The 19,467-nt window shown below is 42.0% G+C and overlaps 1 protein-coding gene across 6 annotated transcripts in view; it reads left to right on the forward strand.

Moving 5' to 3' along the window:
- Positions 1-996: 996 nt before the first annotated feature.
- The window catches only part of CASP10 (caspase 10), a 49,939-nt gene continuing 31,468 nt past the window's right edge, over positions 997-19,467 (forward strand). For all 6 annotated transcript variants that reach the window (XM_025405015.1, XM_025405017.1, XM_025405016.1 and 3 more), the window contains exons 1-5: positions 997-1,421; positions 3,462-3,803; positions 5,410-5,503; positions 11,361-11,496; positions 16,117-16,226. In XM_025405015.1, the coding sequence (XP_025260800.1) occupies positions 3,469-3,803; positions 5,410-5,503; positions 11,361-11,496; positions 16,117-16,226 (675 nt within the window). In that variant the 5' untranslated portion in view covers positions 997-1,421; positions 3,462-3,468. The remainder of the gene's footprint in view (positions 1,422-3,461; positions 3,804-5,409; positions 5,504-11,360; positions 11,497-16,116; positions 16,227-19,467) is intronic.

The following is a 19,467-nucleotide window of genomic DNA, read 5'->3' on the forward strand; positions in this document are numbered from 1 at the left end:
TTTTCTCATAGAAAAAACATCTTTCTAAGACTCTGTACCTCTTTCCAGAGTGCTGCACATTTGAGTTAGCTTAATTATAGTGTAGTGACTTTGATCCAAACTTGCTGGTTTAAATCTTGGCTCTTCCAGCCACTCACTGTGTGACATTGAGCAAATTACTTAACCTTTCTGTGCCTTAGTTTTCACATGTTAAAGCAGCGGTCATAGTAACAGAATTTATCTTAGAGTGTTGTTGGGATGGTGAAATGAGTAAATATTTGTAAATGCCCTGTACCTGACACACGGTAGTTGCAATATTAGTGTGCAGTATTGTTTTTATTATTAGCAATAATGTCTTCAAAGTCTCACTTTCCTGCTGGTTTGAATGTGCTGTGAGAACACATACTGTCAGTTTTGTCTGCCACAAATTGGTTGAGTCTCTTGCAGGTACCTCTAAATGGGCTTGTAATTCACCATCCCCACTTTTCTTTCTTTTTCCTTTCTTTTTCTTTTTATTTCTTAATTTCTCCCACAAAGTCTGAAAGTGAATTCCCACTTTTCTTTTATCTTTTAAAAATTCTATTTGTGGGCCGGGCACGGTGGCTCCACGCCTGTAATCCCAGCACTTTGGGAAGCCGAGGCAGGTGGATCACAAGGTCAGGAGTTTGAGACCAGCCTGGTCAACACGGTGAAACCCCATCTCTACTAAAAATACAAAAAATTAGCCAGGCGTGGTGGCGCATGCCTGAAATCCCAGCTACTCAGGAGGCTGAGGCAGGAGAATCACTTGAACCCAGGAGGCAGAGGTTGCAGTGAGTGGAGATGGCTCCATTGCACTCCAGCCTGGGCGCCAGAGCAAGACTCCATCTCAAAAAAAAAAAAAAAAAGTAATTTGTTTATTTGCATGTGGACATAAGAAAGGGTTAACACGACCGACAACTATTTCATGAGCTTTTTGGCTTTATTTGAAAAGTGAAGTGTGTTTGGGGAAGGAGATGGTTAGGAAAATAGATGCTCCCGTGTTTGACTTACCAAGGAAACGGAGATCAGAGGAAAGCCTGGAGCACTTCCTGGCTTCCATGGGTTCCTTTCTAGGAAGCTTTTGCTTTACCTGGGGAAACCCCAAGCTCTACAGTGAGAAAGTTGTAAATTAGCCTTTAGGAGACGCTGTTTGTCAAAGTTATCTTAACCCTGGAAAAGGGGAGGGAAAAAGGCAGATAAGCAATGATGACATCAGCAGGAAATTAATATCAGGCTACCCAGTCCTGAAGATCCAGTTTTCACTTAACGATCAGCAAATCTTGAAGTCTCTTCCCAAGCAAATGGGAGCTTCCTTGGACCTTGGAGCACACAGAGGATTCTACTTTCTTTAAAACTTTGTTTTCAGGCAATTTCCCTGAGAATCGTTTACCTCCAGAGGATTGGTGGAGCTTGATCTGAAGGTATGTAATTAACGACCCTTCTTACCCCAGAGTCTCATGCTTGGATCTTTTCCTTTGCTTCATGGCTTCATGTTGTAGAAACTTGCAAAAACTTGTCAGCAATGGCACTATTTTTTCTTAGATTTCTTTGTCATGCCTGGGAAAACAAAAGTTAAAAAATCCGGAAGCCTCCAACGTAGCCTTTTACTGGGACAGAAATATGTTAGCTCACAGAGACAAAGTTTGGTAGACTCACTAAAACTAAAGATCGGAATTGTCAAGAAACCACAAGGCAAATGCAAGATGCGGTAGAATAGAAAGGTGTCTCCAATAAACCACTCATTTGACCTCAGGGCTAGTAGCAGGGAAGACCCCCTGGATTATCACAATTAAAAATGACATTTTTTGTGTGTTTTTTTTGTTTCTTTTAACACCAAAAGTAATGTGTGTGTTCACATATGCATAAAATTTGAGAAATTCAGTTGGAAGCCCAGAAGGAAATGTGTATTATCTATAGTTATGTCACCTCGATATAACGACTCTTTGTTATGGAGGTTTTGATTTTTGCTATGTCTTCCTTCCTTCCTTCCTTCCTTCCTTCCTTTATTTATTTATTTAAGATGGAGTCTCGTTCTTTCACCTTCCAGTACTCAGGCTGGAGTGCAGAGTGCAGTGGCGCAATCTTGGCTTACTGCAACTTCTGCCTCCCAGGTTCAAGCCATCCTCCCATCTCAGCTTCTGGTATAGTTGGGACCATAGGCGTGCACCACCATGCCTGGCTAATTTTTGTATTTTTTGTAGAGATAGGGTTTTACTATGCCCAGTCTGGTCCCGAACTCCTGGCCTCAAGTGATCCACCCGCCTTGGCTTCCCAAAGTGCTGGGATTATATAGTCATGAACCACGGCACCCCACCTGTTCCTTCCTTTATAAAGTATTTTCTTATTTCTAAAAATAGCCAAGTTCTGCATAATAACTATATACCTCAAATGCTTATAGAATAAATAATATTACAATGAAAATTTTATCACTGCATTGCTCCTCTGATTATGATGAAATTTAGTATAGAGAATAGTGTAGTTTATAAACTGGTCAGATGGAAACATTGACTTGTGTAATTTGTATTTTTTTAGTGAAAACAAGTTTATTAGAGAAGCAACGAAACAAAAGAATGGCTACTCCATAGACAGAGCAGCCAACTCATGTAATTTGTAACTTCCTACACTGATTTGAGCAACTCTTGTCTAAAGCCACCCTTTCCTGCTGAAGTCTAGGATATTTTATTTATTTTTTTTCTTTTTGAAACAGGGTCTCACTCTGTCACCAGGGTGGAGTGCAGTGGCATGATCATGGCTCCCTGCAACCTCTGCCCTCCAGCCTCAAATGATCCTTCCACTTCGGCCTCCTGAGTAGTTGGGACCACAGACACGTACCACCGTGCCCTGATGATTTTTTGTATTTTTAGTAGAGACCAGGTCTCGCCATGTTGCTCAGGCTTGAGGTCTAGGATTACGCCTTCCCTTTCTGTAAGATAAAGGCCTGCCCTCTTACAAGTAGCAGTCTGAAGTAAAGATGTAACACACATACTTTATGGTACCTCGCTGTCTTTGGGTTGATAGATCATAAGGATAACACTGCCTCCCCCAGATTGCTTTGTGTCTAAAACTTAAAGCATAGATCCAAGTGCTATTTCTGCCACTTGTTGGAAATGAATGTAAGGGCTCCAATCAGGCTACCAGGCTTGAGGGAAATTGTGCTGTGTCCCTCCATCTTAACTTTCTTCCTCTGGGAACATGTTGATTTGGGGAAAAATCAAGGTGATTTGAGTTCCAATATAAGCACCCTCCAAGCTTCCTAAAAAGTAACTTGCAAGTGTTGGGGGAAAAGTTTTCTGGGCTGTTGGTTTTTGAAGTAGCCTCGCAGTAATTTTTATTTGTCAGCACTTCCAGGAAAGTCTAATGCCCGGAACGGAGGAGGCTGTGGTGAGGGGAGGGCCTGGGAAGTCAGGGGGCTATATGTCCTCACTCTCTAATGCCCTGCCCCACCTGTCTGTCCCTTTCAGGCTGGCCATGAAATCTCAAGGTTCCAGTTCAGATAAAAACTGTAAAGTGAGCTTTCGTAAGAAGCTTCTGATTATTGATTCAGACTTGGGGGTCGAAGATGTGGAGCGCCTCAAGTTTCTCTGCATAGGATTGGTTCCCAACAAGAAGCTGGAGAAATCCAGCTCGGCCTCAGATGTTTTTGAACATCTCTTGGCAGAGGATCTGCTGAGTGAGGGAGACTCTTTCTTCCTGGCGGAACTCCTATATATCATAGGGCAGAAGAAGCTGCTGCAGTACCTCAACTATACCGAAGAGAAAGTGGAGCAATTGCTACCTATCCAAGGAAAGGTCTCTCTATTTAGGTGAGGACGGGTCTATGGTGGAGATGGGAGGATCTCCCATCTAGTGTTCGGTCTGGCCATTGGGCTTTGAAAGGAAGCTGCAGTTAAGGTCTTTTGGTTATCTACCTCCTTGGATGATAAACCGGGAGATTCTAAACCTCCTTCTCAGCCTCTGATGCTAATGAGCTGGGAGTTGGGAGGTCAGCAAAACTTCAAGACCAAACTCTGGGCCTAGAGGTGGCTTCCCTTTGTTTTACTTCTCACTGGCAGTGAAGCCCACCTCAGTGTGGCAGAGCCTGCGTTTTCCCTGGTTACCAGCCGCCACACGTGCAGATCTTCTCCCTCCTGGGATCCACTAGTCTGTCTACGTGTTTCCTGGGGTCTTGAGAAGAGAGTAATGCATACTTGGAGCAAAATAAGCAAGATGAAAAAAGAGATGAGTTTCTGGGGTAGAGAGGGATGTCATTTATGCCATGTCTAGCATGTCTAGTTATAGAAATTTCTATATTTTTGGGTGGAAATCCAGAGAGGTAAAAACAGGCATTTTGCCCAAAGAGGTAAAATTTAGGCATTGGTCTTATCATGGATGACAGCGTTTTATTTTTATTTTTATTTTGAGACGGTGTCTCGCTCTGTCACTCAGGCTGGTGTGAAGTGGCACCATCTCGGCTCACTGCAACCTCCGCTTCCTGGGTTCGAGTGATTCTCCTGCCTCAGCCTCCTGAGTAGCTGGGACTACAGGCACCCACCACCACACCCAGCTAATTTTTGTATTTTTAGTAGAGACGGGATTTCCAACATGTTGGCCAAGTTGGTCTGGAACTCCTGGCCTCAAGTGATCTACACACCTTGGCCTCCCAAAGTGCTGGGATTACAGGTGTGAGCCACTGCATCAGGCTGATGACAGTGTTTAAAATTGTTCACTGACATAGTGTCCACATCAGAGAACCTCACGAAGAGGAGCCTTTGGAGGGTGTTTTATGGTCTGTGCGATTAGAACACATTAAGCCTTAGCGGTGGAGCTGGCTCCCAGAACCTGAGTTGCCCTTGAGTCAGTGGAAGGAATGATGAATTCCAGAAATCCATATTTCCGTTCTTCTGGCTAAACATCTGAGGGACAGTCTCTGACACATAGGGGTGTTAGTATGTGGATGAAATCCTCACTTTTTCTGGTTTTGGATTATATGACTATCTCGAAGCTGGGATAGTTTTCTTCCCTTTTCAATATACAATCGACTATACCTTGGCTGGCCTGGGATCCTCTCTACTAAGGGCCTGTAAAGTAAGCCTGAATTTCTAGATGGAATCAGGAGATGGGAGGGCATGTCAGAACTGTGTTTTATGCCTTTTTTTTTTTTTTTAAATATGCCTTCTTAGTGTGGTAAAAAACAGCACTAGACTTGGAGTCAGAAGGCCTGCTTCTACTACTTACTGTGTTATCTTTATCTAAACAAGTTACTTAGAAACTGAAAGTTTTAATTTTTTGAATCTATAAATGGGATTAATAATTGTCTACACATAGAGTTGATCATTCAACTGACAGAAAACATTTATGAAAGCACTTGATTGATTATGGTGTCCTCTGCAAGTGTAAGGCTTTATTTGTCATTTTGGGTATGTGTCTTAGAAACCTGCTCTACGAACTGTCACAAGGCATTGACTCAGAGGACTTAAAGAACATGATCTTCCTTCTGAACGACTCTCTTCCCAAAACCGAAATGGTGAGTGGGTCATACAGAATGGGTCTGTGTGAGCACTGTCTTAATCAGTGATTAGAAAGATGCTGGAAAGGGTTTTTAGGGAGATTTATTTTTTGTGGGAGACAGTATCATACAATGGTTAGGAACATTGGCTTTGGTGCTGGATGAGCCTAGATTCTGGTCCTGATTCTAATTCTAAACCTGTGCTGTGAGGCCAATGATTGAATTTTTCTAGTCTCTATTTTCTTAGATGTAAAATTGTGGGCAATTGTATGATTTCCTTCTAGGACTTTTGGGAGAATTAGCTGAAACAATGTGTATGAAGCATTAGCACGAGGCCAGTATCTGGTATAGCATGCAGTAAATGCTCACTTCTGTTGGCATCTGCTGTGTTATTTATTTATTTATTTATTTATTTATTTTGAAACAAAGTCTTTTTTTTTAAAATTTATTTATTATTATTATACTTTAAGTTGTAGGGTACATGTGCATAATGTGCAGGTTTGTTACATATGTATACTTGTGCCATGTTGGTGTGCTGCACCCATCAACTCGTCATTTACATCAGGTATAACTCCCAATGCAATCCCTCCCCCCTCCCCCCTCCCCATGATAGGCCCCGGTGTGTGATGTTCCCCTTCCTGAGTCCAAGTGATCTCATTGTTCAGTTCCCACCTATGAGTGAGAACATGCGGTTTTTGGTTTTCTGTTCTTGTGATAGTTTGCTAAGAATGATGGTTTCCAGCTGCATCCATGTCCCTACAAAGGACACAAACTCATCCTTTTTTATGGCTGCATAGTATTCCATGGTGTATATGTGCCACATTTTCTTAATCCAATCTGTCATGATGGACATTTGGGTTGATTCCAAGTCTTTGCTATTGTGAATAGTGCTGCAATAAACATATGTGTGCATGTGTCTTTATAGCAGCATAATTTATAATCCTTTGGGTATATACCCAGTAATGGGATGGCTGGGTCATATGGTACATCTAGTTCTAGATCCTTGAGGAATCGCCATACTGTTTTCCATAATGGTTGAACTAGTTTACAATCCCACCAACAGTGTAAAAGTGTTGAAACAAAGTCTTGCTTTGTCGCCCAGGCTGGAGTGCAGTGGCACGATCTCAGCTCACTGCAACCTCTGCCTCCTGGATTCAGGCCATTCTCCTGCCTCAGCCTCCCCAGTAGCTGGGATTACAGGCATGTACCACTATACCCAGCTAATTTTTATATTTTTAGTAGAGACAGGGTTTCACCCAGGCTGGTCTAGAACTCCTGACCTCAAGTGATCTGCCTGCCTTGGCTTCCCAAAGTGTTGGGATTACAGGTGTGAGCCACTGTGCCTGGCCTTGTCCAGTTTTTCTTTCAAGTGCCTTTTAATCTATAGGTTAGATTTCCTCCCTGCCCCCAAATCTCTTTCTTTTTCTTAAAATGTATCTGTTGAAGAATCTCTGGGTGGTTGGCCTATGGAGTTTCTCACAGGTTGGGTTTTGCGAATTGCACACTCGTGGTGCAGTTTGGCATGTTCCTCTGTCCTCTGCATTTCCTGCAGACTGGCAGTTGAATCCAGAGGCTTCATCAGACTCAGGTCAGATCCGTTTGGCAGGACTATAGGTAGTGTTATTTTTTCATCAGGAGGTACCTGATTTTCTCTCTCTTTATCTTTGATATTAGCAACTGTTGATGTTCAACCAGTTTATATATTGAATTTTGAGGGGTTGCAAAAATGGAGATATTAGAATTTTTTTTTTTTTTTTTGTGATGGACTCTCACTCTTGTCACCTAGGCTGGAGTGCAATGGCACGATCTCAGCTCACTACAACCTCTGCCTCCTGGATTCAAGCGATTCTCCTGCCTCAGCCTCCCAAGTAGCTGGGATTACAGGAGCCTGCCACCACACCCGGCTAACATTTTGTATTTTTAGTAGAGATGGGGTTTCACCATATTGGCTAAGCTGGTCTGGAACTCCTGACCTTACGTGATCCATCCGCCTCAGCCTCCCAAAGTACTGGTATTACAAGTGTGAGCCACTGCACCTGGCCAGTTATTAGAATTCTATCATTTCATTTTCCTCTCATCCATTATTTGGTTACCCAGTGATACAGCTTATAGGTAAATCCCTGATTCTTTTTGTTTAGTTATCTAGTTTGTTTTTTTTTTTTTCCTGAGATGGAGTCTCTCTTGGTCACCCAGGTTGGAGTGCAGTGGTGTGATCTTGGCTCACTGCAACCTCTGCCTCCCAGATTCAGGTGATTCTCCTGCCGCAGCCTCCTGAATATCTGGGATTACAAACATGCACCACCATACCTGTCTAATTTTTGAATTTTTAGTAGAGATGGGGTTTCATTTGGCCAGGCTGGTGTCAAACTCTTGACCTCAAGTGATCTACCTGCCTCAGCCTCCCAAAGTGCTGGGGATTACAGGCGTGAACCACTGTGCTCCGCCTAGTTATCCAGTTTTTAAGTTAATTGGTTTCTTATCATTCTCCGCAGGTGACCCTTTACAAAATATATATAAATTTAAACTCATGGATTTAAACATATGTGAGATATTTCAACCTATTGCAATTATTATCCTTACTGAAGTTCATACTGAGGCTGGACATGGTGGCTCATGCCTGTAATCCCAGCACTTTGGGAGGTGGAGGTGGACAGGTCACTTGAGCCTCAGGCGTTTGAGACTAGACTGGGCAACATGACAAAACCCGGTCTCTACAAAAAATACAAAAATTAGCTGGGCGTGGTGGTGTGCACCTGTAGTCCCAGCTCCTCAGGAGGCTGACATGGGAGGATCACTTGAGCCCAGAGAATTCAAGGCTGCAGTGAGCAATGGTTGTGCCATTGCACTCCAGCCTGGGCAACAGAGTGAGACCCTGTCTCAAAAAAAAAAAAAAAAAGAAAAAAAGTTCAGTTGTCCCATTTTTTTCCCAGGGGATGCGTCTTCAGTTTGGTTCCTAAGTCATTTTGACATGACCTTAGTAGTCTTTGATGGCTTCTTTACTATCTGGCAAAAATATCCCAGGTTCTTCTTGTATATTTTCTGCCCAGTCCTGGAATCTCTCATTTCTCCCAAAAGCCCTGGCTTCTTTTAATGACAGATGTCATGGCAAGACCATAAACTAGATGCTGGCAGGCTCATTGCTCTTGGGTAAATATATATACACACACTACATATATACACATGTGTTTACAAATACACAAATACACACACAACCTAAAGGTTTAGTAATTCTTGGAGAATTTAAAAAATCAGGCGGTTTTGTTTTAGGGAATTATTTTTATAAAGCAGTGTAAGGATATTCTGCTTTTGCCATAAAATTTCAGTGCCCACGTTTGCAGTGGTGCAAAGCAATTACTTGCTAACATGGTAGCATTATACCTTAAATACAGAATTTCTCAAAGTCAGAGGAGATTCCTGTAGTTTGACAAGTGCTCCAGGTGGTTTTGATAACATTCTCTCCCAAGTCAAGGCATCCACTCACACATTTTCCAGTGTTTAGGTTTACACATAAAATGAGACCACTTTTTATTGTTATACCCCGTCCTATGTTAGGGACTCTCTGAACAATATGAGGTGGGGGATGAGGGATGAGAGAAAGGTCATTTGTTAAAGCAATCTCTGATATTCGAAACACTGAGTATTAGTTTTCAAACAAGAAAAGCTGGAAAATGTTTTTTTTGTCTCTTTTGCTTGCAGAGGTTCTAGAACTCTACTTGAATACATCTGTGGCTACAGAATTATTATTATTGTCATTATGTTTAGACAGACTTTCACTCTTGTTGCCCAGTCTGGAGTGCAATGGTGCCATCTCGGCTCACTGCAACCTCTGCCTCCTGGGTTCAAGCGATCCTCCTGCCTCAGCCTCCCAAGTAGCTGGGATTACAGGCGCCCACCACCACACCTAGCTAATTTTTGTATTTTTAGTAGAGGTGGGGTTTCACCATGTTAGCCAGGCTGGTCTCGAACTCCTAACCTCAAGTGATCCACCTGCCTCAGCCTCCCAAATTGCTAGTATTACAGGCGTGAGCCACTGCGCCCGGCCAGAATTATTTTTATGGTTAGTAGCATTCCAAACATCTTTCCCCTACTAAAATAGCTTTTAAATAATCAAATGCACATGCTCAGGTGGCCAGTTGATTTTGTTTTTCTCAGTACTAGTAAAAGGAAACATAACTGTTTTGCTTAGCTGTGGCATGGAACTGTGATGTTACCAGGTCAAATTCAGGAAAACCGCATTTCCTCTTTGGATTCCAAATGATCTCAGCTTTTTTGTTGTTGTTGTTTGGGGGGTGGGGAGATCTCATTCTTCATGTCAAAATTGTGGCTGAGTTACACACCTCAGATAATTCAGGTTGATCTGTATTGGATTTTGCAATTAGGCCAGCCATTGGAAGTGTGTAAAGGACAGTCTTTAAGCAACACAGATGTTTCCACACCAGGGCTCAGTGAGGCTGCATTATCTGCAACTGCAATAGCAAAAGACCTTATCACAGAAATAAATTAGTTACCTGCCATTGGAAAAGGGCCTGAACACCTCTCAGCCAAAACGGAAAGGTTCTAAATTCATACGGTCTCTCTGGGGGAGCACAAATAACCTTGCCTTTGAGGAACGTTCTTGGCTTTCTCTTTGATAGCTTTCATAGAAATGTAAGCAGTATAGCTGGCCTACACATGTCCTGAGAGATCTCACAACTGTCAGGAAATCCGTTCTCAGCACAGCAATCAGCATAGAACGTTGAGTCTAAAGGAAACCACACCCGAACTTACTCTTTAGCAAACAAGCAAAAAAAGAGCTTTCAGATGTTTGCTGCTAGTGTTCACCAGAGTGGTGTTAAGCTAATGTCCAGGTCCCATTTAAGTGTGTGTGTGTGTGTGTGTGTGTGTGTGTGTGAGATGTACTAAATATCTAATAAACTTTTAGAAAGTATAATGAATTTCCATCATTGCTTCTGTAATCACATCCTAGCCCTTTATTCCTCCTGGTAGGATGTTGTCAAGATACGAGTTTCTGGCCTGGCAGGTGGCTCATGCCTGTAATCCCAGCACTTTGGGAGGCCAAGGCGAGCAGATCACCTGAGGTCAGGAGTTCAAGACCAGCCTGGCCAACATGTTGAAACCCTGTCTCTGTTAAAAATACAAAAATTAGCCGGGTGTGGTGGCATGAGCCTGTAATCCCAGATACTCAGGAGGCTGAGGCAGGAGAATGGTTTGAATGGAGGTGGAGGTTGCAGTGAGCCAAGATTTTACTACTGCACTCTAGCCTGGGAGACAGAATGAGACTCCGTCTCGAAAAAAATTTAAAAACAAAACATAATACTAGCCAAATTGTGATTTTTTGTTTCAGAAAATTCTTTTTCTTTTAAAATACCAAATATAAAATTCTTTCAAAACATTTTCCCCTCATTTCTTTGGTGTCCCTCTTTTGCTGGTTTCCTAATCAGTATCACTTAAAGCTGTGACTTAGAGTTCAGTGGTTAATAAAATAGACTTTGGCATCAGATTGTACCAGCTCTGCCATTAATTAGCTTTGTGACCTTGGGCAAGTTACTGGAACTTCTTTGTGCTTCAATTATTTCATCTTTAAAATGGGGAATATAATAGTATCTACTCAATCAGTTGTTGTGCTGTTAATATACAGCAAGCACTGTCCCTGTTGCATAGAGTTATATATATTTGGTATCTGGTATTAATATAGATTGTATACAGATTTGCTTGGTAACGCCTCTTCCCCTACACCCCTGAGCAACTTGAGGGCAGATGCTGTTATATCTTATTTATCAGTGCAAAACCTAGTGCCTACTGGCCATGCAGGTAACATCTGAGTGAGTGGATAATCAGTAGGCAAGTAAATGTAACTCTATTGATTCTCTTGTAGACCTCCCTAAGTTTCCTGGCACTTCTAGAGAAACAAGATAAAATAGATGAAGATAATCTGACATGCTTGGAGGACCTCTGCAAAATGGTTGTACCTAAACTTTTGAGAAACATAGAGAAATACAAAAGAGAGAAAGGTAAGTAGCTTGTGCTTGCTAACTTGGACCAGACCATGGAAAATCTTTTTTTTTTTTTTTTTTTTTTTTGAGACGGAGTCTCGCTCTGTCGCCCAGGCTGGAGTGCAGTGGCCGGATCTCAGCTCACTGCAAGCTCCGCCTCCCGGGTTCACGCCATTTTCCTGCCTCAGCCTCCCAAGTAGCTGGGACTACAGGTGCCCGCCACCTCGCCTGGCTAGTTTTTTGTATTTTTTAGTAGAGATGGGGTTTCACCGTGTTAGCCAGGCTGGTCTTGAACTCCTGACCTCAAGTGATCCACCCACCTCGGCCTTTCAAAATGCTGGGATTACAGGTGTGAGCCACCGCTCCTGGCCCGTGTGTGATATTTACTCATCATTCCGATGATATTCTGCTAGGAAAGCCAGAAATCTCCCCCTTTGTTCTTTCAACACATATTGGTTGAGTTCATTTTTTTTTTTTTTTTTTTTTTTGAGACGGAGTCTCGCTCTGTCACCCAGGCTGGAGTGCAGTGGCGCCAATCTCAGCTCACTGCAAGCTCCGCCTCCTGGGTTCACGCCATTCTCTTGCCTCAGCCTCCCGAGTAGCTGGGACTACAGGCGCCCGCCACCTCGCCCGGCTAGTTTTTTGTATTTTTCAGTAGAGACGGGGTTTCACCGTGTTAGCCAGGATGGTCTTGATCTCCTGACCTCGTGATCCGCCCGTCTCGGCCTCCCAAAGTGCTGGGATTACAGGCTTGAGCCACCGCGCCCGGCCGGTTGAGTTCATATGTTGTACTAGGCACTGCTTTAGAAGTTGGGGGTATAGCAAAGTACAGAACAAAGCTCCTGCCCTCTTGGAACTTATATTTCAGTGCAGGGAAGTAGTTTTAGACAAATGTCTTTTTCTGATTCTAATATGGGAGTGAGAGTATAGGGAATTTTGTTTTAACTGAAATAACATGAAAAAGAAGGCAGGATAGCATGGGGTGAGAGTGGAGTCTATGGAGTCGGATGGCCAGGACTCCGCTGACTAGTGGTGCAGTGGTACTTTTTTGGCTTTTCTATGTCTCACTTTCCCCATCTGTAAAGTGGGCATAATAATAGTACCAACCTCCTAGGTTTTTGTGAGGTTTGAAGGAGATAGTTTCTGTAAAATGCATGTCTGGCGTGGTGGAGTAAGCATTCAATACATGTGGCTACTATGACTCTCTCAGAGAGAAAAGTCAGGAAGACCTCACATTCTCAGAAACTACTATCAAAGAAGAACTTTATTTTCTTGTGGGTTTCTTTTTTTTTTCAAGTCTGTCTGATAAAGATAGTTCTGCTGTGATATTTTATACAGGTAGAAGCACAGGGCAGAAGTCAAACCTGGCTGCCTCACCACGTGTCAATACGCTAAATATCTGTGTTTTTCTGAGTCAATTTCTCCACTGTTAAACAAGAGCTATACATAAAAAGGCATGAGTATATTCATGAAACTTTTATGCCACACCCTTAATTTAGTTCAGTGAGTGACTCTAGTGTGCAGATTTCTTTGGTTGAAAATGAAACTAGCTAAGAGGAAACGTCTCTCTAAGAATTTGGTTAACACAGAATGAGTTGAGGAGCAAAATATACTTTGTCAAATTGATAAAATCTCAAGCAATAAAATGATGAATAAATGCATAATTTAAGTTATGAAGAATAAAAACAGTTCTTTCTATCATCAAATTATCAAATGAGAAAGCAGAAGGTTGATATGGAAAGAACATTTAAAATCCTCACATGAGCTCTGAGTTTTTTTCTAAACACATTGTCATTTTTCTGTAATGTCATATCCCATATGAAGTAAACAAAGGGCAAGTGGTCATATTATTTTGGATACTTAAATTCTAAAGAAGACACACTAGCTTCTATGTAGTTGATTACATTTGCCTCAGTGAGTCTTGAAGACTGAAATTTGTTGTTTTATTTTTATTTTTTGAGACGGAGTCTCGCTCTGTCACCCAGTCTGGAGTGCAGTGGCGTGATCTCAGCTCACTGCAAGCTCCGCCTCCCGCGTTCACACCATTCTCCTGCCTCAGCCTCCTGAGTAGCTGGGACTATAAGCACTCGCCAACACGCCCGGCTAATTTTTGTATTTTTAGTAGAGATGGGGTTTCACCGAGTTAGCGAGGATGGTCTCAATCTCCTGACCTTGTGATCCGCCCACTTCGGCCTCCCAAAGTGCTGGGATTACACGCGTGAGCCACCGTGCCTGGCCTGAGCTTTGTTATTTTTATTTTTATTTTTATTTGAGATGGAGTCTTGCTCTGTCACCAGGCTGGAGTGCAGTGGCATGATTTTGGCTCACTGAAACCTCCACCTCCCAAGTTCAAGCGATTCTTCTGCCTCAGCCTCCTGAGTAGGTGGGATTACAGATGCCTGCCACCATGCCCAGCTAATTTTTGCATTTTTAATGGAGACAGGGTTTCACCATGTTGGCCAGGCTGGTCTTGAACTCTTGACCTCAAGTGATCTGTGCTGGAATTATAGGCGTGAGCCACTGAGCCTGGCCCAGGACTGAGCTTTATATCAGCAGAATTCTAATTTTGATTTTTCTTTTCTATAACCTACCTGTGTGTGATCTCTTTTGGGTGTCAATCATTATTGATATTTTAATATTGACTTTCTTTAGTTCTAAGAGTTTGAGCCTAGTTCTGCTGTTAAGATGAAAGTCTAAAGGACTGAAAAGAGTAGGTGTGCAGAGTTTAGACTTTCCTGTAAGTGTGTGTGATCCAAAGTCCAAGCGAGGACACTGGCTTTGTTTAAGGACCACCTGGCTAACTTTCTAAGTTATCTTGAGCCTTGGTGTTTGCTTTGGTATTTTCTTGAGACAGACTCTTACTCTCCCCAGGCTGCGGTGCAGTAGGACGGTCTTAGCTCACTGCAACCTCCCCATCCCAGGTTTAAGCAATTCTTCTCCTGCCTCAGCCTCCCGAGTAGCTGGGATTACAGGCATGCACCACCACACCCAGTTAATTTTTGTATTTTTAGTAGAGATGAGGTTTCACCATGTTGGCCACGCTGATCTCAAACTACTGACCTCGTGATCTACCCGCCGTGGCCTCCTAAAGTCCTGAGATTACAGGCATGAGCCACCTCGCCCAGCCTAGTATTTTTAATTTATTATTAAAATAAGGTACATAATTATAATAAAATTAAATAAAAATTCAAATAATTAAAGCAACATAGAGGGTAGAAGGTAAAAGTCTTTCTCCTTTTCTTCTTTTTCTATTACTAACCCATTTCCCAAAGATAACCACTGTTTGGAATATATACTTATTGATTTCCTTCTATATAGAAACAATTGTAAGTGTACAGAGATATTACATACACACACAGAGAGAGACACGTATATTTTTAACAAAGACCATGCTAATCATATTCTAAAACTTGCTTTTCCCCCCACATAATATAGCTGACTTTTTTTTTTTTTTGAGATGAAGTTTCGCTCTTGTTGCCCAGGCTGGAGTGCAATGGCACGATCTCAGCTCACCACAACCTCTGCCTCCTAGGTTCAAGCGATTCTTCTGTCTTAGCCTCCTGAGTAGCTGAGATTACAGGTGTCTCTGCCACCACGCCAAGCTAATTTTTGTATTTTTAGTAGAGACAGAGTCTTGCCATGTTGGCCAGGATGGTCTTGAACTCCTGACCTCCAGTGATCCACCCACCTCAGCCTCCCAAGTGCTGGGATTACAAGCATGAGCCACCATGCCCGGCCATAGCTGATATTTTCATGAATATATTAATAATACAGATATAGATCGTTTTTATTAAGGGTCCCTTAGAAATCATTTTATGGCTATAACAATTTTTATATAATTACCACTTTTAAATGGATTTTCTTTTTTCTTACATTCTTTTTACCCTCCTTTCCTTCTTTCTTTGTTCGCTATTATAGCCTGAATTCTGATATTATTTCTTGAGACAATGCTTTTGAAATCTCTACTTGGCAATTATCTGGTACATTAAGCACTATAACTTTTTTTTTTTAGCAGCTTAAAACAACAATAAGTTTTGAAATACGATTTAGTAAATATATAGTAATTTTAAGGAACTAATAAAATTATAAAATAACAAAAACAATAGAAAAGAAAATAAAACAATACAAGGAATAAAAATAATTTATAAATTTACACATTTTTTTTTCTGGGTATATATGTAGGCTTCCATAAGCAAATGCAATGAGAAATGTACAATTCTCAGACTGGGCGCAGTGGCTCACGCCTGTAATCCCAGCACTTTGGGAGGCCGAGGCGGGTGGATCACCTGAGGTCAGGAGTTCGAGACCAGCTTGGCTAACATGGTGAAACCACATTTCTACTAAAAATACAAAAAATTAGCCGGGCATGGTGGCGTGCCTGTAATTGCAGCTACTCAGGAAGCTGAGGCAGGAGAATTGGTTGAACCTGGGAGGCAGAGGTTGTAGTGAGCCGAGATCATGCCATTGCACTCCAGCTTGGGCAACAGGAGCGAAACCCTGACTCAAAAAAAAAAAAAAAAAATTTACAATTCTCTTCAAAATAATTATTTTTGATGGCTGCTTTTGATGGCTGGTTATTTTGGATTGCTACTAGTCAGAAGGTAATTTTTATTTTCCTGTCTGTGATTTTATTTTCAGCTGCCCAGATAGTGACACCTCCTGTAGACAAGGAAGCCGAGTCATTGTATCAAGGAGAAGAAGAACTAGTTTCCCAAACAGACATTAAAACATTCTTGGAAGCCTTACCGGTAGGTTCAGTGGTGTGCTGGTCAATGTTTAACAACCGGCTCCACCCTCCAACCCCCCCCCCCCAACCCCCCAAAAAGAAAGAGAGATTGGCTCCGGTTTGTACCATTTACTGTAAATGCTCTCGCCATGGTGATTGCAAGTAAACAACATGATATCAACCAGAGTGCACATTTTCTGAAAATTTAACAATTGACTGACACTAGCTGACTAGTGAGAGCTAGTTAGTTTGAGCTCTCACTAGTTAGTCTGAACTGACTCCACACACCCTTGAGTTGCTCTGAAATGGTTCCTCTGTTCTTATCTGTGGGATGCAATTAGAGCCAGCTTTAGGGACATATAATCTATGGAGTACAGGGCGCCTGATAGTAATTCCAGAGTTCAAGTACAGAGCTTTGTTTAATGTTCTGCTGTTACTGTTTTGAAATTCTTACTGTATTGAACAAGAGGTTCGCCAAGCATGTAGCTGGAAAACCCAGAGGGCAAGGGTTTCTGGTTTCTGTGGTGCTCCGCTCTGAAAGGACGGGTGGAAGAGGAAACATTGGGAGAATTTGCAGTCTGTTCCTCACAATGTGATCATGATCCTTGGGAGATATGTGACAGTCTTCCCTGGGATCTGTGGTTCCTCCAGCAGACTTGGGTAATTTCTTTGCCAACATCTGTCAGCATCAATGAGTTAGCTTGGTCTGGGAAATTTTTTGTTTTTTGTTTTCAATTGTGGTAAAATACACGTAACAAAATTTACCATCTTAATCAATTTTAAGTATACAGTTCAGTAATGTTAAACACCTTCACATTGTTGTGCAGACATTACCACCATCCATCCCAGAACTTTTTCATCATCTTTTAGTAAAACTTTGTACCCATTAAACAATAACTTTTCATTTTCTCCTTCCCTCCAACCCCTGGAAACCACGGTTCTACTTTCTCTGTCTATAAATTTGACTTTTCAGGGTACCTCATATAAGTAGAATCATACAGTATTTGTTCTTTTGTGACTAGCTTATTTCACTTAGTGTAAAGTCTTCAGGGTTCATCCAAGTTGTAGCATATCTCAGAATTTCCTTCCTTTTTAAAGGCTGAATAATATTCCACTGTGTGTATATACAGTAAGTCCTCACTTACAAGGTTGATAGATTTTTGGAAACTGACTTTAAGTGATAGCATACTGTATAATGTATTTATTTTTATTTTAAATTTTTTTGTAGAGGTGGGGTTTCGCTTTGTTGTCCAGGCTGATCTCAAACTCTTGGGCTCAAGCAATCCTCCCGCCTTACCCTCCCAAAGTGCTGAGATTACAGCCATGTACCACCACGCCCAGCCACATACCACATAAGAAACCAATTTTACCATAGGCTAATTGATATAATCAAGAGTTGGCCAGTCATGGTGACCCATACCTCCAATCCCAGCACTTTGAGAGGCCAAGGCAGGCCGCTTACTTGAGGCCAGGAGTTCGAGACTAGCCTGGCCAACATTGTGAAACCCCATCTCTACTAAAAATACAAAAATTAACCGGGCGTGGTGGCGCACACCTGTAATCCCAGCTACTTGGGAGACTGAGGCACAAGAATAGCTTGAACCTGGGAGGTGGAGGTTGCAGTGAGCTGAGATTGCATCACTGCACTCCAGCTTGGGTGACAAAGGGAGACCCTGTTTCAAAAAACGATAACAAAAAACCCTAAGAGTTAAGTTTCTATAGCATACAGTTCATTGTTTCACTTAAAGTCGGAGTTACCAAGAACCTACTGATGACTCTAAGTGAGGACTTACTGTACTCCATTTTGTTATCCACTCATCCATTGATGGACTCTTGGGCTGCTGCCACCTTTTGACTATTTTTAATAATGCTGCTATGAATGTCGGTGTAAAAATATCTCTTTGAGATGCTGCTTTCAATTCTTTTGTGTTTGTACCCATAAGTGGAAATGGTGGATTATATAGTCATTCTATTTTCAATTTTTTGAGGAACCTTCATTCTATTTTCCACAGTGACTGTACCATTTTACATTTCCACCAACTGTGCACACATCATCAGCAACACTTCCTCACCAAGACGTATTATTTTCTTTCATTTTTGATAGTAGGCATCCTAATGGAAGTGAGGCCCTATTTCCTTGTGGTTTTGATTTGCTTTCCTTAATGACTAGGGCTGTCGAGCATCTTCTCATGTGCTTTTTGGCCATTTGTGTATCTTCTTTAGAGAAATGTCTAAGTCCTTTGTTCATTTTCTAATTCAGTTGTTTGTAGAAGTTTTATTTTTAATTCTTTTTTTTTTTTTTTTTTTTTGAGATAGAGTCTCACGCGTCGTCCAGGCTGGAGTGCAGTGGCGGGATCATGGCTCACTGCAACCTCTAACTCCCAGGTTCAAGCGATTCTCCTGCCTCAGCCTCCCAAGTAGCTGGGATTACAGGCGCACACCAGCACACCTGGCTAATTTTTGTATTTTTAATAGAGATAGGGTTTCACTGTGTTGGCCAGGCTGGTCTCGAACTCCTGACCTCAAGTGATCTGCCCACCTTGGCCTCCCAAAGTGCTGGGATTACAGGTGTCAGCCACCGTGCCTGGCCTTTATTTTTTATTCTTAAAAATTATTTTATGGCTTCTTTACTACTGTCATGGTCTGATATTTTTACAGTTATAATTTTTAGATTTAAAAATAATTTCAATTTTATAGAAAAGTTGCAAGAATGTGAATAATACAAAGAATACCTATGTACTGTTTTCCTAGATTTACCTACCTGTTGTTGGTGTTTTACCCCATTTACTTTATTATTTTTGTGCATTCACTCACACTTGCTCTCTCTTTCTCCCTCTCTCTCCACACACACATAATTTTTTTCTGAATTTTTGAGAGTAAGTTGCATACATTCTGAACTTTTTGAAAGTAAGCATAAGTGGCCTTTTACTCCTAAATTTTTTTTTTTTTTTTTGAGACGGAGTCTCGCTCTGTCGCCCAGGCTGGAGTGCAGTGGCCAGATCTCAGCTCACTGCAAGCTCCGCCTCCCGGGTTCACGCCATTCTCCTGCCTCAGCCTCCCAAGTAGCTGGGACTACAGGCGCCCGCCACCTCGCCCGGCTAGTTTTTTGTACTTTTTAGTAGAGACGGGGTTTCACCGTATTAACCAGGATGGTCTCGATCTCCTGACCTCGTGATCCGCCCGTCTCGGCCTCCCAAAGTGCTGGGATTTCAGGCTTGAGCCACCGCGCCCGGCCAATTTTTTTTTTTTTTGAGATGGAGTCT

The sequence above is a fragment of the Theropithecus gelada genome, chromosome 12, assembly GCF_003255815.1.
Source record: "Theropithecus gelada isolate Dixy chromosome 12, Tgel_1.0, whole genome shotgun sequence".
NCBI lineage: Eukaryota > Metazoa > Chordata > Mammalia > Primates > Cercopithecidae > Theropithecus > Theropithecus gelada.